Consider the following 23,008-nt stretch of genomic DNA (forward strand, 5'->3'; position numbering starts at 1 on the left):
CAAGCTCGCCCAAAAAGATATATAATTCTTAAAAACATAAGAATTTTTTTTTATTTTCAATTGCTTTATATAATATATACAAGTCTCCTTTGTCTTGGAAACACCTCTCTCTCTCTCTCTCTCTCTCTCTCTCTCTCTCTCTCTATATATATATATATATATAAAATATTTCATTTTAAAGATATATATATATACATATATATATATATATATATATATATAATGAAATATTATATATATATATATATATATATATATATATATATAATGAAATATTTTATCGGTGGTCCACACTGAATTTTCTTATGTTATTAATATTTTTTAAATGTTACATATCAAACTTATGACAAGCAATGAAGGAATGACACATCTCCTTTAATTTAATTATAAATAATCATTTGGTACATGGTAAGCATTTTACATCAAAATATCCATGAAATATTTAGTACTAGTCAAGATACAGACTTGCTCTTTATGTCAAATATAGTTATGCCCTATATATATATATATATATATATATATATGAGATTGTTTTCTTCTTCTAAAGTAATGATCCAATGACTAAGCAAGAGCCAAGATGTACAAAGTGAGAACTCATTGGGGGCCGCCTATGCCTAGCTAAGCATGTTATTTTGGGGAATCATACAAGAGCGGTGAGGATATTTATAGCCCTCCTCAGCCACTTTGTCTACATTTACTTACATACATATAAGATTTTGATTACAACTTGAGTAATGGTTATTTTGGCATGTAACATTGATAAGTCATATTAGTGGTCCACAATATTGTCACAAAATCTATTGACAAATAAACAATATCTTTTATATTTAGTTATTATTATTATGTTTGTCTATTTTGAGATAGAGATTCCATAATTTTAATTATTTCTCAATGACTAATAGATGGATGATAAGGATTTACTCCTTACTGCATATTTATGAAATATTTTTGTAATTAATAATAAAAATTGAAGTTATAATTTAATTATTATTATTATTTATTTTAATAATGTAAGAGATATCATAATGTAAATGATTTTTATTTCTGTCATGGATTAATGTTTATTAATATCTATCAACCATTTAATTAGCATCATTGCATTAATTATTTTTTCTCTCATTAAATGTAAAAATATGCTTATTGGTAAAACAATCAATTAAGAATAAAAAGTAATATAATCAATATTATTTATTGTGTGTCATCTCCCTCAATATAAAGTAATCATATAGAATTCTTAAAAACATAAGATTTTTTATTTATTTTTTCAATTGCTTTATATAATATATACAGGTCTCCTTTGTCTTGGAAGCACCTCTCTCTCTCTCTCTCTCTCTCTCTCTCTCTCTCTCTATATATATATATATATATAATGAAATATTTTATCGGTGATCCACACTGAATTTTATTTTGTTATTAATATTTTTTAAATGTCACATATCAAATTTATGACAAGCAATGAGGGAATGACACATATCCTTTAATTTAACTATAAATTATCAATTGGTACATGGTAAGCATTTTACATCAAAATATCCATGAAATATTTACTACTAGTCAAGATAGAGACTTGATATTTATGTCAAATATAGTTATAACCCTTTTAACACACACACACACGAGATTGTTTCTTCTTCTAAAGTAATGATCCAATGACTAAGCAAGAGCCAAGATGTACAAAGTGAAAACTTGTTGGGGGTCGCCTACGCCTAATCAATAAAAGCTAAGCAGGTTATTTTGGGGAATCATACAAGGGCGCTGAGGAAGTTTATAGCCCTCCTCAACCACTTTGTCTACATTTACTTACATACATATAAGATTTTTATTACAACTTGAGTTATGGTTTTTTTGGCATGTAGCATTGATAACTCATAGTAGTGGTCCACAATATTGTCAGAAAGTCTATTTACAAATAAAAAATATGTTTTATACTTAATTATTATTATTATTATTATTAAGTGTGTCTATTTTGAAATAAAGATTCCATAATTTTAAGTTATTTATCAATGACTAATAGATGGGTGATAAGGATTTAATCTTTACTACATATTTATGAAACATTTTTGTAATTAATAATAACTAGTGAAGTTATAATTTAGTTATTATTATTATTTACTTTTATAATGTAAGAGATATCATAATTTAAATGTTTTTTATTCCTATCATGGATTAATGTTTATTAATATCTATCAACCATTTAATTAGCATCATTGCACTAATTATTTTTCCCTCATTAAATCTAAAAATATACTCATTGTTAAAACAATAAATAAAGAATAATAAGTAATATAAATCAATATTAATTATTGTGTGTCATCTCCCTCAATATAAAGTAATCATATAGAATTCTTGAAAACATAATGGCATTTCAATCTCAGTTATCATTAAGCTGTCAAATATCCATTTTTATAAGATATCAATTATCATTAAGCTATTTTATTTTATAAAATATCAATTATGGTTAAGCTATTTTATTTTATATTTTATTTAAATAGGATTAATCCTTAATTTCTTTTAAATTGTTTTATGTTTTTCTTGTATATATTTTTCTAATATTTCAATGTACATTATTAATTATTTTAACCTGTGTCTTTTATTAAATATAAATTTATTAATGTAGTTTCACTTAAAATTATAATTAAATTGTATTATTATTAATATAAATACATTTTTATAAAATAAATTTACAAATAAGAAAGTATATTTATCATAAAAATAATATTCGGATTTTAAAAAATTGAATAAAAAATAAATTAACATTATTATTATTATGAAAATAATATTTTTTTTATTTTTATTTAAATTTTTATACGTAAATTGATAAAACTTGTAGTATATATTAATGAAACTGAACAGGAAAAAAACACATTATTACTAAAATCATAATAATATTTTCTCAATATTAAAAGTCATTTTCTCCAAAAACATCAAAGTTAAGAAAAAAAAAATAATATTATAATTAAGAAAAAATAAAATCCACCATGGAAATTTGGAACATATGTGAGGACAACGCAAGGGGCACATTTGGAACATCTGTGAGGACAACACAAGGGTCACAATGGAGTCGAACATGGAAATGACCTCACAATCAAAGAAATGGCCTCACAGAAACTTGAAGTCCACCGTGGAAATGACCTCATTGGACTTGGACGTCCTTCCATCTCATTTTGAAACCTGTGAGTCCATCGTGGAAATGACCTCATTTCGAAAAAAGCATTGTCTTTTTATATCAACTCCCTCATTGCTTTGCCTGCAAATGGAAATTGAAGTTAATAAGTCTTATGATTGTTTTCCATTTACCAGGATAAAATATGCATGATTAAGAAGAATATATACATAATATGATACCTGTGAATAGAGGAATGTCCCCAAAATGGCCACAGTTGCCCCTACAGCGCTGATGGGGTTGAGTGGTGTGTGAAAGATAATGATGGATGAAACAATCACGGAAACCCTTTTCATTGTGTTGCCTATGCTGAATGTTAATGGCGATATTTCGTTGAGGGACATGTATGAAACTTGGTTGTACAGATGGTAGAACACACTTTGAGCAACAACCCACCTGGTAAAGTCAAGTCAATGGTTGGTTAGAAGAATGATCAAAATATTACGGTGCCAGAGAAACTATCGGCTACATTTCGCATATAATGTAATGTCATGTCATGTGAGGGAAGGGAAGGAAAAAGAAAACATAGAATATAAGTGAGTTTACCATGCAAATTGAGGTCCAATGGTGTGCAGAGCATTGTGCCATCCCGTGGCCCACAGCCTGGGACCCTCCACAGCAAATGCAAAGGGTGTTAAAATAGCCAGCGAGAGCATAGAGAGACATGCATAGTAGTTCATTCCCCCCACTGACTTCCCCTTCCCCTCCATGCCTTTCTTGGAGAATATGTTTCGGAATACAAATGCGAGGTTGGATATCATGGCACCCATAAATCCTGCAATTATGCAAACATTTTCAGTCAATCCTCTTTGCTCAGCTTAATTATGCAGGCCAGAGCGAAACGCTATGAATTAATAAGATTTGTGTGCGAGTTTTGCTGAAACCAATTAACAACTTACCTATAAGGTTGAAATTGAGCTCCGTGGCCGCAGCGAGAGAACAGCCCCCTACGATGGGTAACAGAGACAGGTAGACAGGCAGTGGAAAATGTTGTCCCAGGAGGCACCGTGACACGACTATACTAAACGCTGGTTCTGCGCTCTTGATGACGTGGGTGAAGGAAACAGCAACCTTCGACATGCTCACTGTGGCTGCTACGTGTCCTATGGTGTGCGCAATGGCAACCTGTACCAAACATATATATATTTTTTGTTTGTTATAAATAGCAATTTAGCACCAACCTCGAATGTTAAAAATTCAAGCAATTAATGAGTAGAGAGATGAGGGGGTTACAACTTACAGGGATCAAAGCCTTCCAGAACTGGAGATCAGTTTCCGGAGCCTCCACCACTCTGGTTGCCCAGGTAGCGAGCATGATGGCTGAACCAGCAGCGAGGGATAGGGTGGAGGTTAACCATGGGTATGGGAAGACATTGAGGACTTTCTTGTTGTAGATATTGAAAACCACATTGAGAGCCCACCAAGTAGCAAAGTAAAAGGCAATCTTCAATCTCTGAGCAGAAGATTCGCTTTCATCTTCTTCTTGCTGCAGAAGCAATTGATGTACAATGTTATCTGATCTATTGCCTTCGTACGCCTTAGCTTCAATCATTAATCCGCTGTGCTCTCTGTCTGTCTTGGATGGTGTAAAACCCAGACCCTTAACGGATCTATTGGCTTCGTACGCCTTAGCTTCAATCATTAATCTGCTGTGCTCTCTGTGTGTCTTGGATGGTGTAAGACCCAGACGCTTAACGGAATCGATCTTCAGATGGGCGCAGCAGAAATCAGGTTTTTCCCTGATCCCTTGGGCATGCGAGTCATGTGGACCCTGCAATCTCCACTTTCCTGGGCTCGAAGTTGTTGTTGACAAACTGTACCGAGGAAGGCTAAGGCTGTTTACGCGGTTAGTCAAGGGTTTTGTGACATATGAATTCATATTCATTGAATGTTCGTGCTAAGGAACTAGGTAAATGAATAATCTAACAATTCAATAGAAGTTACAGAAAAGAAGAGCTCAGCTAATCGAAATCGAAATTGAATGCATAAGAGCTCAGCCCTTGTAATGTATATATAGATGATCAGTGGGTCCGGTTGATATTGAAATTGGAAAGGAATAGGAATGGCAGAAAATCACGGGGATTGGAGCGTGGAGTTATGTGGCGGAAGGCGGCAAAAGGGAGAAGGGTCTATGAATGAGACATATTAGAATTGTATGGGATTTTGATTAGGCCATATGACAACAAAATAATGATCGTGTTCAAAGGCGGTAGGTTTTGTTGGAAGATGGACCGTAGAATTATAAGGTGACAACGTTGCTGCAGAAGAAACAATGAAGATAACGTGCACCGTTGAGAGTGTCCATAGCCCACGCGGTTCGACCAGGTTCCACGTGGGTGGACTGTGTATCATTCCCATCGGTCGATTCGGGAGCCGCGCCTTCAAACTTTCCAACACCATTGCATTCCCCTTTCCTTTCCAACTCACAAGATATTTTTACAGCTCCAGCAATGAAAAACCGATGTATACATGCACGTTTATCATATTTTCCCAATTTATGTATACATTTCAAATAAAAGATGTCATGCAAAAACACCTGACATACACGTTTTTCTTTTCTAATTTCCCCAATATTGGTATTGTGTCGAAGTTCAATCGATGTAGATATTTAGTTTTTGAATTAAATGTTGCTTGTTAACATTTTAAACTTTTAAATTTAGTCATGAGAGGGGAACTTAAAGCGAGCTTATTTTTTTTTTCCAAAATAGGAAAAAAAAATACTTTTTATTAAATTGAAGAGAAAGTACATATGCGTGTGAGAAGAATTATTCTCGATCATCATCTCATGAAACCTAAAGGCCAAAAATCTAGACCTTTCCACAACAGATTGACAGTTACATATAACGTTTCACTTGGGAGAAACACAACTTTTGGAAAAACAGGGGACTTTGATAAAAAATTGCATTGGAAAAAAGAACACTTATATCAAAAAAATGCATAGAGAGTAATCAACCCAAGAGCTAGAAAGGGTATCTAGATCGCAAAGTGACTCGTCCCCTATAAAATGTTATGACCAAAACACTAGAAGAAGATCCAATCAGGGTCCGATTAGCATCCATCCTTTGATAGTCGATCTACTTCACCATTTTGGTTCTAATAGATATGGGAAATAGATATGAAGTTGAACTCTTTCATTAGGGACCCTGTTTTGAGTTTCCAGGTAGCAAGCACCCAAGAATTCAAGGAACCCCTCTCATTTTCCCATTCAATGATAGATTTGGAGTTTCCAAATATAATTAGTGTACTCAAGCCAAGCCAGATAGCACAGTGCACTACACCCTAGAGTGCAAGTAGCTTAGCACGCTTGTTGGACCTATTGCCACAATGTCGGTTGAAACAGAATGAGCGTGCTGGCCCTAAGTGAAACGCCATGTCACATCCTCAGAGACCAAAAGAAGAAGCCCCATCAAAAAAACCAACAGGAAACTCAGCCCATATGTTGAGGGGAGGGGGAGGACACTTGGGGATGGGAGACGATGAGGATGAAAACTCCCGATAGTAAGATAAGATACTACAGCTGGTTCACAAAATATCAGGCTTCACTTGCTAAAAAATAAGAGCATTCCTAGACCACCATATGCCCCAGATGATGAGGAAGACCAATGTCCGGAGGTGTTTATGATCCACTATCCAACTGCCAAGGAAAGAAACAATGTCTGAGTGATCCCAATCTATAGGAGTGTCGATCAAGTGAAGCACCTGTGTCCAAACCAAAGTTGCAAAAGGGCAGTGGATAAAAAGATGATTGGCATCCTCACCATGAGATTGACAAAGGCGACATTTTCTTGGTCCATGGTAGCCTCTGCTTGGTCCCATCTGGTTATATGGTGAAAGCCACCATTGGAAATGTCTCATATTTGTGTTGGTTACAAAACATACACAAATGAGTGCGGCAACTCTTTAGGGCAGCAAGTGCGTAAGCTTTGTGAGACAACAGATGTAATATGCACAAGGAACTTCCATAGCTGGTGAAGGAGAACGAGCCTCTGGTTAGAAAAGTTATAGTACTATCCTAAAGGGGGACATGTGAACAAAGAGAAAGGCTTGTTGATTACCTGCTAATTTGTCCACGTAATAAACAACAATCATGGAAACATAACTACACTTATTCAATAATAACCATATCTAAGTAATGAAATAGTTCATTAGCCTTAGTATGTAATTAAACCAACATATACCATAAACATAACAAGAATAGTCCTACTACATTCATGATACATGTATGGAGAAGTGTCGGCTCGTAGAGATTCTAATTGTGAATGGAAGATCCCAAGTACATTGTTACATAAATGAAACACTAGATCCAATAGTCGAACATGAAGCCACAACTTGCTTCTCCAAAGAATGATATATCTCCTATGTAGTACAAGAGAAGCCAAGGAAAGACTCCAAGAATCCAAGCCTTTAGCTTGAGTTATGAGGAACTATTTATAACAAATGAAAATGACCTTTGGGTCTCCTCATGATTCTTCAACTCCTATGACCTTTCATATACATGAATTTTTTCATTCCATGTGTGGCTATTCGCATTCCACATGTGTCCCTTGGACTGCATTACATACAACTTATTACAAAAGAAAAATTACATATGAGACGGTGGCTATGTGAGACAAAATTAATAATACGACAAAGTCTTATCAAATTGACAAGTCATTTGCTTCCTCATGGAGCTCATTGGTGATGTATGTGTGCCATTCTCTGAACTCTGTTGAGATGACTTTGACCCAAATTGGCAAGTTTGTTGCATACTGCATCTTCACCTCCAGTGCCTCTGTCAATATGGTCTTGGAGCTTGATTGGACAATATTCCATAGCCATGACAATTTCATGTGGCCTTTGACTGGTGTGATCACATATGGTAGAATAACGTCTTTGGTGATTTCCAATCCTTCCTATTTTGATGCTTGCTTGATCTATTCTTTTTACTGCCTTATTTCCTAGAAGATGATTTCCCTGCCCCTTATTTCTTCAAGTGTTCCTACTGAAGGCATCCCATGTTTCTGTGCTAGAGACTCGAAACCATTGTGCAGGTGACTATATGCTGCAATAATGTTAGTCGTCCATTCTCCAAGATGGTTATAATTCTGATGGTGGAGTCTCAACTGCACTTAGTCCATTTCGACAATAATCCTATCCTTTCTAACCAACTGTGGCACAACATTTGGATATTTGGAATCCCATTCCTGAAGTTGATCAATTGATTTTCTTGCCACATTCAAGAGCTTCAAGACTTCTCATGCTTTCTTCTGAATGCCAATGAGAGGATCCACCACTTTTTCTATGAGTATCATCTCATCATATAATCATGCCATGATGTCCTCCATTGTACCTAGTTCCTCCTGCATGGTTGACTGCAATTCTACTATATTAAATTTATGTGAAGATAACCATTGATTTTCCATAGCAAGGTGTTTCACCTGTTGCTTCACTACAACTAACTCTCTTATTAATATAGATTTATCATTCATTAGATATTCAGAGTTGTCTTACGCTGTTGTAGAAAATAAACATTCACCGCCATGATTTCCCTAGGATTCCTAGTTCTTGTATTGACAGTTATCACCTTCTCTATCGATATTGAGAACGAGTTCTAAGGATCATTTATGAAATATTTGTAAGTTCTTCTTCTTCCTCCTAGGAACACCTTTGTTGTTCCTCTTATTGTCTCCTTCTTTATTCTTCTTCTTCCTATTTCTTTCTAAGCACCTAGAAAGAAAAGATTGCTTCTTTCTGAGTAATTGAAGGGAAGATGTGAAGAGACTGCTAGAAAAAAAATTAGTGCCAAATGAAAATCACATTGGATCTCTTCAGATTTTATCATGTTAGACTTCTTCAACTTATGAGGTAGTAGGAACTTTCTCAGCTCCAACTCCTCTAGAATAAGGGGTGTAGAATTATGTTCAATGAAACACTACTCATGGAACTCTGCATCCACCTTATACCTAGAATGTTTCTCTTCCCATATCTCTATCTTGGGCAATAATTCCAGCTGTCTCTATATCACTTCGATCTGCTATCAGAAACAAGTGTCCTCATTCTTTTCTAATTTATTGTTGTGTATTACACATAAATGAGTTAACATCTATTTCCAAGTAATTTCATTCACCATATCCATTTCTGCAACTGGTTGCTTTAATAGACATTGATGTAGAGAATTATAGCGATCTTCTCTTTGCATTTCACTGTTAAAAAATGTGAACCCAAAGTGCGATTGGTGAATGCCAGTGTATCTAAACATGCACATTAAACCTTTGACCATCACAGTTTCTCTCTCACGCAAACAAAAGGATGTTAAGATACTCCTTACCATTCAAGAATCCATCTATATGATAGTTTCAATCTCACATGAGCGTGAGGATAGGATGTTAAAATACTCCTTACGATTCAAGAATCCATCTATATGGTAATTTAGATCTCAAATGAGTGTGAGGATATAAAGGTATTATTCAAGATTTATATATATACATGTGTGATGTAAAGTGCAAACACATAGCATTGCGTGACATCTCAACATTGTTGAATGTCTAATTCAATGCGAGTGGCATCTCAACATTGTTGAACGTCTAATTCAACGTGGAGTGTTTAAACGACCACATCACACCACATCACTGAAACACAACAAGGTGCATATTTCATATCGACAAGTCTCGATTGAAGGCCAAAGCCACCCGCGAGCTTATATAGTCTAGATAATGAACATCTAGTAAAGGGTTTGAATTCTTGTTTCTCTAATATAAACCATTTATTTTTTTCCTTCCTAAAAGAAAAAAGAGAATATATAAATATATTTTTTAAATAAATTTTGATATGCTTCTCTTTTTATGTGGAATGTAATTTATATATTTTTTAATTGAGATTATAATAACATTCTAGATATATTAATAACCATTATTATTTCATTATTGTAAATAAATAATTAAAATATTTAATTAATAAAAAAATTATTATTAATATTTTATTACTAAAAATAAAAAATTCAATTGATATAAAATGAAAAAATAAATAAAAAGAAAACAACTGCTATCTTTCAATGCCTTGTACTATTAGATTGAATACATTGCAAAGTTGTCATTCACGATGACTAATTTGTATATAATATAATATGATAAATCATTAAATTGCCCCTTGCAAGTAGATCATGTCTTTCACAATAAATAGTTTTCATATGATTTAATATGTCAATCATAAAAACAATTAAGTAAACTCTATCTTTTAAATCGATTTCTGAGAATATCTCATATATAAAAATAAAAATAAAAAATATTTTTATTCATATAAAAAAATAAAAGTACAAACCTCCCTTTTAACCGTGAGAAAACGGCTGACATGTAAGCATTATAATAAAAAAGCAAAGTAAATTTCTCACAAGCATTTATTTGACATTCTGGTGGAGGTAGGGGATATCCCTATTTATCTTCGCAGTAATTGTATATCATATAGTTTTTTTCACCCATTCCAGCTTGCTCTTCTCAGCAAGGGGTCAGGGCTTTTTGGATATGCAATGCCCAAGCCCTTTTTCTCATAAAATCTCTAACGAACCTCATCCACCATAAATATGCAAGTTTATCACTAATTAATATTAGAAAACAAAAATTTGAGAAATATTTATAACTATATATATTAAAACTAGAATGAATCTATAATTTAAAATAGAATTATTTTATAAATATTATACATGGATTAATCACAATATAATATGTCTAGAAACTTAAACCCACCCAAAAAACTACTTAAATGAAATCTAAATATTTTAATATGTTATATATAAATTAAACATTATACACATACAAATATGCAGTGTTTCAGATAACACCGTAGGTGTGGAATTTAGTGGCTGAAATATTTCGAATTCTTATATTTAAATTGAACATTATATGCATACAAGACACATGCGCAAATGGAAAAGGCAACTGCGAGCATCTCTCATCACGGGGCTCGAACCACTACGAGCTGGATTTTGAGTTTTAGGGGAATAAATCTAGAGAGTCAATCATTTTTCAAACTCGGTGAATATACCTTGAAGTTTTCATCCCAATCCTAAGAGTAAGTATATTTTTAGTTGTAATCATTGTTATCACATATGGCAGTTTCTGAACTTTAAAAATGAAACTATAATGTAATTTTCCCCTAACAACAACAACAATAAAAAAAATCCAATATAGTTATACTTAATCAAATTAATATAAAAAATAAAAATCTTGAAATATTACTAATATATAATAATAAAGAGAAAAAAAATTCCAATATAATTGATCTTTCATCAAATTATAACCAATAATAAAAATCTTCAAATAGGACTGATCTTTAAAAAATTGTTCTAAATTGTTCAATCCTAATTCTCTTTATTAGTGTGAGGGATGCACTTCCTATTATGGAGAGAGGATTCAAATAATGTGTGTACATCAAGATTCCTTTTTTATCAAAAGATCCATAAGGAATCGCCTCTTCTATACCTTGTACCTTACTTACCTATTTCATGGTACCCACATATATCACTGAAAGAAGTCACAACAACGGCCTCAATTCCTTGAGACAAGATTCGAACCTGAGACCACAATCAGGAAATAGCACATAGTCACTTAGAGATCTCACAACAGAGAATAGCATTGAACGTAGGGTAGGACAGACACCCTCGACCATAAAGAAGGAAAAAAAGGGGCACAATGAATAACAGAGAACCACTCATGTCGCATCACAGCCTAGAGCAGTCAAAATGTTAGAATATGTCAGTCGTGTCCCCTGCATAGAAATGAGCATGAGTCTTTTGAAGGAACACACAAAAACTTGCCTGGTAGTAAAGATTTTTGGTTTTCTTAAAGGGTCCATCTCCCAAAATGATATTCCATATTCAACATTGAAAATTTATACAAGAGAAATGTTTTTATGGAGAAACCATCAAGAAACCGTTAAGCCATCAAGAAACTGTTTAGCAAGAAACAACTTTAACTATTAGTTTTTTCTTAACTATTAACTATTAATTTGATAGCTTAAAAGTCTTCAATTGTCTAACATTCCATCCAATGGTGTAGAATAGTACATAGTGGCAACTGGGGGAGTTGTTTTCAAAGAGGAATGCCTTAGGACGTAATTAAACAATTAAATCTAATAGAATTCATTAATTTAATTGAGATTAACATAGCACTTAAACAATGAAACCTCGGCTTGATACAAGGAGATCTATTATCCTAATGCCATTTTTATCATCTCCAATCACTATCGTCTATAACCTTTTCAAATCAGTCTCACTTAGCCTGCTATCTCTTTGCATGAGGGCCTATGCCTCTCCCGTGCAACTATACAAGTATTGCAACTATGAGCAATGGAATTAAAAGCCTATCTCATTGAAATTCTAGGCTTTCACTTTCCTAGTCAATTTGGAATATATGTTGTCGAGTTCATTAGTGTGACTACAAAGGAAATTCTAGCAACCTTAATAACTCCATTCCCTTTCAAAGGTGATAGCTCATTATCCATTTATCACTTTACTTCGGCTCATCCCTGAATACCATACCCATGCCATTATATTTCCTTTAGTTTCTCAATTGGAATTTGCAAAGACGAAAGTCACCTCATAAGCGAGCTACACTCCAAAAAGTTGGTTTTTTCGCCTCTCAACCAAAGTTGGAATTCAGTTACATCCTATTGACGATGCTAGACTAGTCAACATTTAGGGGATCTTCCCAGTGTGAATTCTCAATTAGACCTCACACCATTTGGTGTAGGAGTCCCATCTGGTACAATGGATCGGTTACCATTATCGTAAAGGTTTGCCTTAGTTATTTCTTGTCAGCACATGAGAGTGGTCTACTTTGTCTTCAAACAATGAGTTTCACGTGCTTAGTGAGTGCTTAGTGTTACTTGTATCAATATTCTTTCATCACAGAGGGAGAGGGTGGAAGTGAGTCTCAAGTCGAAAGGGAATAGTGCCAAGTCTGTCAGAGACACACAACACAACAGGACATGCACAACTTCCGGTAGAGTAGTCCACACGAATGCGGAAGTCACAAACACACAATTAATGGATAGCACGTACAACACCCAACGGAGTAGTCCACGTGAGTGCGACGGTCATTATAACAAGTTTATGGGAATGGTTATGTCGAATGTCCGACACGATAGCCCACACAGGTGAGACAACATTAACAACTTATACGACCCATTTTAGTAAGCATATTTATTAGAACATATGGACATAGTGGTTCGACCATGTTCCATGTGGATGGATTGCGAATCATTCCCATCGGTCAATTTGAGAGCCGCACCTTCCAAACTTTCCTCCACCATTGCATTCCCCTTTCCTTTCCAACTCAAAAGATATTCTTACAACTCCAGCAATTGAAAACTGATGTATACATACACGTTTATCATATTTTCCCAGTTATGTATACATTTCAAATAAAATATGTCATGAAAAAACACCTAACAAACATCAAACCAGTTCACATACACATTCTTTTTTTCTAATTTCCCCATTATTGCTCACATACACATTTTTTTTTCTAAGTTCCCCATTTTGCTATTGCTGGCCAAGTTCAATTGATGTAGTTATTTAGTTTTTGAATTAAATATTGGTCGTTAGTTAGCCTTTTAAACTTTTAAATTTAGTCATTAGTCATGTGATGGGAGGTATTCAACTTCCCTACAATGCAATCTCACATTATTTTTCACTAAATTTACTGTTCAAGCTTACACTACTTTTAAGTAAATTTACTCATTAGAAGGGAGGTATTCAAATTCCCCACAAGCAAGATCACATTACTTTTCACAAGTAGGCAGATACTACCTTCTACAAGTTAGGTAGGTAGAATTATATAATGTTGATTAACACATAAGCCTTTGCACTAGAACAAGTGTAGGAGGTTAGCTATTATTGGATGAGAAGGAATAAAAGAAGGATAAACAATGGTATCGAAATTGGTTATAGCAGGTAGTCTAATATCAAACAAAGGCGGACACTACCTCCACCTATAGGTTAGGTAGGTATAATTTGATTACATATTATATAATGCTAAGTGACACATAAGCTTTTGTACTAGTGCAGGTGTAGGAGGTTCACTATAGTTAAATGAGAAGGAATCCAAGAATGCTAAATAGGAGATCCTGAGCTGGCTATAGAAGATAGTCTAATGTCAAACAAAGGTGGACACTACCTCTCTAATGTCAAACAATGCTAAATAGGAAATCCTGAGCTGGCTATAGAAGATAGTCTAATGTCAAACAAAGGTGGACACTACCTCTCACAAGCAAGTTAAGTAGGTAGGCTCTAAATCTTGAACACAATGTGAGGTTGAAAAAGTCATCGAATAGAAATAGGAAAGGACACATAACAAAGGGAAAAAATGGGAAAAGCAAGGTTTGTGTAAAAGGGGGACCCAGGAACAAAGAGAAAGGCTTGTTGATTACCTACAAATTAGTCCACACAATAAACAAAAATCATGAAAACATAACTACGTCTATTGAATAATAACCATATCTAAGTAGTGAAATAGCTCATTAGCCTTATTATGTAATTAAACCAACATATACCATAAACATAGCAAGAATAGTCCTACTACATCCATGATACATGTATGGAGAAGTGTCAGCTCGTAGAGCTTCTGATTATGAATGGAAGATCCCAAGTACATTGTTATATAGATGAAACACTAGATCCAATAGTGGAACATGAACCGACAACTTGCTTCTCCAAAGAATGATATATCTGATATGTAGTACAAGAGAATCCAAGGAAAGACTCCAAGAGTCCAAGCCCTTATCTTGAGCTATGAGGAGTAATTTATAACATTTGAAAATTACCTTTGGGTCTCCTCACGACTCTTGAACTCCTATGACCTTTCATATACATTACCTTTTACATTCCATGTGTGGCTATTCACATTCCACATGTGTCCCTTGGACTGCATTACATACAACTTATTACAAAAGGAAAATTACATATGAGATGTTGGCTATGTGAGACAAAATTATTAAAATAAGATAATTACTCTTGCATGAGGAGTTGGCTAAACATAGAGAGTTAGTTAACTAGGTGATTGAGTGTTGAGTCAAGTCGAGTTAAGTGATAGATGACTTTTAGTGTGTAGTTGCATGTGGTTTCATGTCAAGATATTTTAGGCAAGTCACTAGCTAGAAAAGGATAAATACCCTTCACCGAGTTCATTGTAAGCATCATGTTTTTTGTGATCAATAGAAGATCAACAATTCGTGTTTTATGTGTGAATTATTTATGCTTTGTCTCCTCCACCTTTCCAACAAATTGGAATCATAGTGACTTTACAAAGAGATACAGAGAACATATTTGCAGTAGTCTGTGTGAGAGGAGAGAAATTCATATTTTCTTATTAACAATGATTACCTTATGTCGTTTTGCATGCACACAGATTCCATCTGTGATTGGAAGAGTTAGAGGACTAACGCGGTAGTTAATTAACGTCGAAGGCACGTTAATAAACCGAAGAACACGTATTTATAAATTACGAAGTCAATGTATTAAGATTTATCATAAGTTTATATACGTTGAGTGGGAATCATAGTTTATATGCGTTGAGTGGGAAGTATTTTATTAAAAAGAGAGCATGTTAAAAACAAAGGGTTTTATTAAAATATTTTTTTATATAAAGGTTTTCAGAACTTTATAAAAGGATATTTTTTGATTTTTTTTTTATGATTTTTATAAAATAAAAAATTTAGGGTTTGATTGAAAAGTTTTTTTTTTTTTTAAGTTTACGAAAGGAGAAATTTTTTTGAAGAGATGTTTTTTGGAGAAAGATGGCTTTCTCAAATTTCTAGCCCCAATTCCTACTATTTGCATGGAAATATTATGATGTGTGGGCCATTAAGATGGTGACCACGTTGCAGGCACATGATGTTTGGGATTATGTCCAATTTGGGTTTTCAAGACCTAAGAATGAAGTAGAAGAACAAGCTCTCAATAATACAGAGAGAGAACAATGTAAGAAAGAAAAGAAGAAGAATGCATAAGCATTGTAGCTTATCCAGTAGGGAGTGGACTGAACAGTGTTTCAGAAGATTATGATCATGGCTTCAACAAAAGTAGCATGGGATACTTTGGTGACAAACTATATAGGTATGGCCAAAGTCAATATTGTTAAGTTGCAAAAGACTAGGAGACATTTTGAAAGTCTGTAGATGAAGGAGACAGAGGATATCAATTCTTTCATGAATCGGGTCAGAACTATCATAAATTAGTTAAATATTTATGGTGAAAATATTAAAGATCAAACAGTGTTTGAGAAGGTCCTCAGATCTTTGTTACCAAATTTGATGTTGTGGTAGCAGCCATAGAAGTAGCCAAAGATTTAGCATCATTGCCAATTGATGAGTTGATGGGATCACTTGTATCACATGAGGCAAGGATAGATAGAAATATAGATTCCACTTTAAAGACCACCTTCAAAAGACAGGTTTCTATTTCAAGAGACAGAGGTCGAGGCAGAAGTAGATCGAGAGGCAGAGGATGAAGAAGAAGATATGGTGGTCAAAGAGATGGCTGAGAAGAGCATGAACATGAAAGTGGAAGCAACTACAAAAGCTTCAACAATAATCACAAAGTTGAAAAATCAAAGATGAGATGTTATTATTGCAATAAATTTGGTCACTATGCTTGTGATTGCATGAAGAAGATAGCTGATCAAGGGAACCAGAGAGCTAATGTCACTACCGAGAGTACTAACTCCATGTTCCTAGCTTGTCATACCATGCATGAAACTTCTTCTAGTGTGTGGCTATTAGATAATGGTTTTAGTAGCCACATGACAAGTAAGAATAATTGGTTACTAATTTCGATCAATCTATGAAAACAGAGGTAAAGGTGGGGATTGACAAGACTATGGAAGTAGATGGAAAAGGAGTGGTCAACATACTGACCAACCAGGGGAGTCTAAGACAATCTTAGAGGTATATTATGTTCCTAGTCTCAAACATAATTTGTTAAGTGTTGGTCAATTGACACGGAAAGGATACAAAGTTATCTTTCAAGGTAAAGAATGTGTTATATATGGCAAACCCCTAAGAAAGTAGCTTATACAAAAGGTGTAGATGACAAGGAATAGACTCTTTCATCTAATTATGAATTATAGTGGTCAGGTGAGTTATTTTATAGTTGCATGTTATGATGATTGGTTATGGCACTTTCGATTTGGACACTTACACTTTTTTGGTTTAAGATTGTTGCAGTAGAAACAGATGGTCAGAGGATTACCTCCCATCAAAGAACCTGCTAGTACTTGTGAGTGTTGCATCTTGGGAAAGCAACACTGTGAAAATTGTCCAAACAGAGTTTCATATAGAGTGAAGAATCCTCCTGAGCTAGTGCATACAGAATTGTGTGGACCGATGAGGACACAATCGATTGGTGGAAGTTGTTACTTCCTGACTTTCATTGATAACTACAACAAAAAGACCTGGGTTTACTTCTTGAAGCAGAAGTATGAAACTTTTGAAAAGTTCAAAGAATTCAAAGCCTTAGCAGAGAACCAAAGTGATCGACAGATCAAGGTATTGAGCTCAGATCGCGGTGGAGAATATGAATCAAATACATTCCATGGTTACTATAAACAACATGGAATCAGAAGACAGTTTACAACCAGGTACACACCGTAGTAGAATGGTGTAGCGAAGAGAAATAACAAGACAATTATGAACATGGTAAGAAGTGTTGGGTTGTGTTATATTCTTTCCATGTAGTTAACAGGGCATTTGAAGGGCACCCGTAACCCCACTTTATGGAGTCCGGGGCAGTGCCCCGGAAAATTTTGGTTTTGGACCCTATGTTAGGTTGGATGGACCCACCTATGGTTTTGTGCATGATTTTCGCACATGTTTTTTGGATGTGATGGTTTTCAGTCCATGGTATTGGACGTGATGGTTTTCGGTCAATGGTATTAGACGCGATGGTTTTTCGTCCATAGTATTGGATGCTTTGGCATGTATAAATATGTATTGTAACATTGAAAGGAACATATAAAAAATTAAGCTGGTAGTCCTGGTTTTGGGATCGAGGGGAAAATCCCTGTGTATATGTGTTTTATGTGTTATGATCTCGCATTGTTTATTTTATGTGTTTTAGAATTCGTATGTAGGTAATTTCTGTATGGGGTTAAAACCTACATTTGGTATCAGAGCAGTTTTGGCTTCAAGGGGACGCCTTTGTTACTGAGGGGTTTCGCTCGGGCCTGTGGTAGACCCTGTTCAGTGGGAGATCTGCGAGATCGATTCTGGTGGTGAAAGAAGATGGAAAGTAGTGGAAAGATAGAGATCGAGAAATTTAATGGTCAGATTTTTGAGTTGTGGAAACTCAAGATGGAGGATCTGTTGGTGGATAATAACCATTGGATTGCGGTAGATCTGGGTACTAAACCAACAGGAGTATCCGATGAGGAATGGAAGAAGTTGGATCGAAAGGCAAAGAGCATAATACGATTGTGTGTCTCAGATTCAGTATTGTTGAATGTATCAGGGGAAGCTATGGCGAAGGCTTTGTGGGACAAGTTAGGGACTTTGTACCAATCTAAGTCTCTGGTGAATAAACTGTTCCTGCGGAAAAAGCTGTATAACCTGAGGATGAGAGATGGAGACTTGGTGATAGAGCATTTGAATGCATTTAATACTGTGGTAATTCAGTTAGCATCTGTTGATATTAAAATTTCAGATGAAGATAAGTGCATCAGTTTGTTGTGTTTTCTACCAGATTCGTGGTATAGTCTGGTTATTGCAATAGGTAGCAATGCAACTGCCTTGCATTTTGATGAAATTGTGTCATTCTTGATGATGGAGGAGATGAGATGGAAAAATATGGAGATCCAAAATGGTGATGCCTTTTCTGTATGAGGGCAGACCCAGAACAGAAACAAAAGTAAGTCATCGAGTGGGAGATCTAAATTTCCAAGAAATCCTGTAAAGGTGGTGTGCTGGAAATGTGAAAAGGAAGGGCACTACAAAAGGGACTGTAAATCTAAAGCTCCTGAAAAAGGAAAGGGATCTGATGAGGCTCCTTCTGCAGAGGTGAAAAACACCTTAGATGAAGGTGGGGATGTGTACTTAGCTTCTTCAAGTACACATGTATATCATGAGGCATGGTCGATTGACTCAGGTGCATCCTTTCACCTCACTCCGCATAGAGAATGGTTCTGCGAGTATTAGAAATATGATGGTGGTGATATCTTCTTGGGGGATGACAGGAAGGCTAGAATCATTGGTCATGGAAAAGTAAAGTTGAAGTTGCAAGGTGGAAGGGTTAGAACACTTCCAGGTGTTCTACTATTCCTGCATTAGCTAAAAATCTGATTTTTGTTAGCAATGTAGATGATGTAGGTGTAAAAATAGTGTTCGAGAAGGATACCTGCATGATGGTTCGGGGAGCACTAGTATTGATGCGCGGAGTTTGGATTGGAACTTTGTACAAGCTGCAAGGTAGCACTGTTATTGATGGGTGCAATAATTTTATGGTCCCTGAAAGTGGAGTAGAAAATCTAGTGGTCTCTAGAGAGTAGACCATGTTGTGGCATCAAAGGCTTGGATATATTGGAGAAAAGGGCCTTCGGATACTTCATGGTAAAGGTATGGTAGAAGGTATGAGTAATATCTCTCTGGATTTTGATTTCTGTGAAAATTGTGTATATGAGAAGAAGAATCGGGTGAGTTTCCCCTCTTGTAGTAAGAGGGAAAAACAGATATTAGAACTTGTGCACAGTGATGTGTTTGGACCTGAAGGTTCCATCACTGGGTAAGTCTATGTACTATGTATCATTTATAGATGACTTCTCAAGGAATACATGGATATATTTCCTTAAGAAGAAATTTGAAGTCTCTGACATGTTTAAGGAATTTAAGGCTCTGATGGAAAACCAGACAGAGAAGAAGATAAAGGTGCTGAGGACAGATAATGGTGGAGAGTTTTGCAGTAAGGAATTTGAAGAATTTCGTAAGAAGTGTGGTATAGCATGGTAGAAGACTACTCCATATACACCTCAACAACATGGAGTTGCAGAAAGAATGAATAAGACATTGATGGAAAGGGAAAGAAGCATGCTTAGTGGTGTCGGGTTAGGACAGGAATTCTGGGCAAATGTGGTGGATACTGCATGCTACCTAGTCAACAGGTCACGTTCATCAGTGTTGGAGGATAAGACTCCACAAGAGGTATGGATTGGTAAGAAACCCTCTCTTTCACATCTGAGGGTATTTGGATGTGATGCATATGTACATGTTCCAAAGGAGAAACGAACCAAGTTGGATAGTAAATGTGAAAAGTGCATCTTTATTGGGTATAAGGATGGTTTAAAGGGTTATAAGATTTGGAACCCAGTCACACGAAAGGTTGTGTACTGCTGAGATGTGGTGTTTAGAGAGGTGAAAGATGTTATTAAACATGAAATCCAACCAAAGGAACCCGAGAAGATAGAATTTGAGCTAAAGGAGGAAGAATCAGACTCTACAGCAGAGGAGGAATCAGAAGATGACAGCCACAAACTCCGGCTTTGAGAAGATCAGTTTGAGAAAGAATGCAACCTGAAAGGTATAGTCCATCTGCTTTCTGTTCAAATTTTACTTTATCTATTACTGACGATGATCCCATAACCGTGAAGGAAGCAGTAGATTTAGAGGATGGAAAACTCTAGAAAGAGGCCATGGTTGATGAAATGGCATCTTTACACAAAAATGAGGCTTGAGATCTAGTGGAGTTGCCCACTGGAAGGAAACCCATTGGCAGTGAATGGATGTTCAAAAAGAAGACAAATGCAGAAGGAAAAGTGGAGAAATACAAAGCTCGGATGGTAGCAAAAGGCTATTCCTAGGTGCCAGGAATTGATTTTGGTGATATTTTTTCTCCTGTGCCAAGGTAACTTCTATTAGGTTACTTTTATTTGTTGCTGCTACTTTTGATTTTGAGTTAGAACAGATGGATGTGAAGACAAAATTTCTTCATAGGGATCTAGAAGAGGATATCTACATGAGGCAACCTAAATTCTTTGCAGTGAAGGGTAAGAAAGAACTGGTATGCAAGTTAAATAAGTCTCTCTATGGGTTAAAACAGTCACCAAGAACGTGGTATTAGAAATTTGATACATTTATATGGGGACTTGGCTTCACCAGAAGCAAAGAAGATCACTGTGTGTATTTTAAATTAATCAGTGACCATGTTATTTATCTGGTCTTGTATGTGGATGATATGTTGTTGGTTGGAAATGACAAAGAAATTATCCAGGATTTGAAGACCCAATCGTCCTCCAAATTCGACATGAAAGATCTTGGATATTTTGGGCATGGAAATTAAAAGAGATCATACAAAGAGGAAGCTCTGGTTAAACCAGAGGAAGTATGTCGAGAAAATACTGCAGAGGTTTAATATGCAGGATAGTAAACCAGTGAAGGTTCCTATTCCTGTAGGTGTGAGGTTATTTGTTGAAAAGTGTCCCAAGACACAAGAAGAGGAAGAGGACATGTCCCATGTTCCATATGCAAGTGCAGTCGGTAGCCTGATGTATGCAATGGTCTATACTAGACCATACATTGGACATGTAGTGGGATTATTGAGCAGGTTTATGTCAAAACCAGGGAAGGAGCACTGGACAGCAGTGAAGTGGGTTTTCAGGTATTTGAGTGGCACTAGTGATTATGGTTTATGCTACCAAGGAAGACCAGGATTGGACAGAGTGTTGGATATTCATGGCTTTGTTGATGCAGACTGGGCTAGAGATCTAGATCAAGGAAGATCTACAAGTGGGTATGTGTTTAACCTATTTGGAGGTGCAGTCAGTTGGATGAGTAAGAAACAATCTGTAGTGGCACTATCAACTACAGAGGTAGAATACATGGCAGCCACTCATGCAAGCAAGGAAGTAGTTTGGTTGCAGAGATTGTGTTCAAGTATGGGGTTAGTATAGGAAGCTATAAGGATGGACTGTGGCAGCCAAAGTGAAATTTTCTTGGCAAAGAACCCTGCATATCATTCAAAGACAAAGCACATTGATGTTCAGTATCACTCTGTGAGGGATATGATAGAAGACAAAAAGGTGTTGCTTGTAAAGGTGGACACTTTGAAGAATACTGCAGATGCATTGAAAAAATCCATGAGCTCTAAGAAGTTCTCTTGGTGTAGAGAGACAATGGGCATTTCAGGGCTGGGAAAATGACTAAGCTCTCTTGTGGCCCCCTGTGGAAGGAAAATAACAAGTGGGAGAATGTTGAGTTGTGTTATATTCTTTCCACGTAGTTAACAGGGGGTTTGAAGGGCACCCGTAACCTCTTTATGGGGTTTGGGGCTATGCCCTGGAAAATTTTGGTTTTGGACCCTACGTTAGGTTGGGCGGACCCACCTATGGTTTTGTGCATGATTTTCGCACATGTTTTTTGGACACAATGGTTTTCGGTCCATGGTATTGGACGTGATGGTTTTCGGTCCATGGTATTAGATGCGATGGTTTTTGGTCCATGGTATTGGATGCTTCAGCATGTATAAATATGTATTGTAACATTGAGAGGAACATAATAAAAAACCAAACTGGTAGTCTCGGTTTTGGGATCCAGGGGAAAATCTTTGTGTATATGTGTTATGGTCTTGCATTGTTTATTTTCTATGTTTTAGAATTCGTATGAAGGTAATTTCTGTACGGGGTTAAAACCTACAAGAAGCATGTTGAAAGGTAGAAACTTGTCTAATGAGTTTTGGGAAGAAGCAGTTGCATGTGTTATTTATGTGATCGACAGATCTCCTACAATGAGTGTGATGAATAGAGTACTAGAAAAAGCATGGTTAGGTATGTATTGTAGTGTATCTCATCTCAGAGTATTTGGATGTGTATCTTATGCACATGTGCCTAAGGA

At 35.6% G+C, this 23,008-nt stretch overlaps 1 protein-coding gene across 1 annotated transcript; it reads right to left on the reverse strand.

Moving 5' to 3' along the window:
- Positions 1-2,930: 2,930 nt before the first annotated feature.
- On the reverse strand, positions 2,931-5,148 carry LOC149191396 (glucose-6-phosphate/phosphate translocator 2, chloroplastic-like). Its single transcript, XM_089404204.1, has 5 exons — positions 4,404-5,148; positions 4,063-4,288; positions 3,710-3,938; positions 3,346-3,559; positions 2,931-3,247 (listed from the first exon to the last, which is right to left on the reverse strand). The coding sequence occupies exons 1-5, from the start codon at positions 5,046-5,048 to the stop codon at positions 3,236-3,238; spliced, it is 1,326 nt and encodes a 441-aa protein (XP_089260330.1). The 5' UTR covers positions 5,049-5,148; the 3' UTR covers positions 2,931-3,235.
- Between the last annotated feature and the right edge of the window lie 17,860 nt (positions 5,149-23,008).

Source organism: Pinus tabuliformis, chromosome 2_2 (assembly GCF_031772625.1).
Source record: "Pinus tabuliformis cultivar Carrire ecotype Pingquan chromosome 2_2, CPIR1, whole genome shotgun sequence".
NCBI lineage: Eukaryota > Viridiplantae > Streptophyta > Pinopsida > Pinales > Pinaceae > Pinus > Pinus tabuliformis.

Excerpts from the sequence above, each read along its gene's own strand:
- LOC149191396 (XM_089404204.1), bottom strand. The coding sequence starts at position 5,048 with ATGAATATGAATTCATATGTCACAAAACCCTTGACTAACCGCGTAAAC. Across the intron at positions 3,939-4,062 it reads GCTCAATTTCAACCTTATAG|GATTTATGGGTGCCATGATA; the intron begins GTAAGTTGTTAA and ends GCATAATTGCAG. Across the intron at positions 3,560-3,709 it reads ATTGGACCTCAATTTGCATG|GTGGGTTGTTGCTCAAAGTG; the intron begins GTAAACTCACTT and ends TGACTTTACCAG.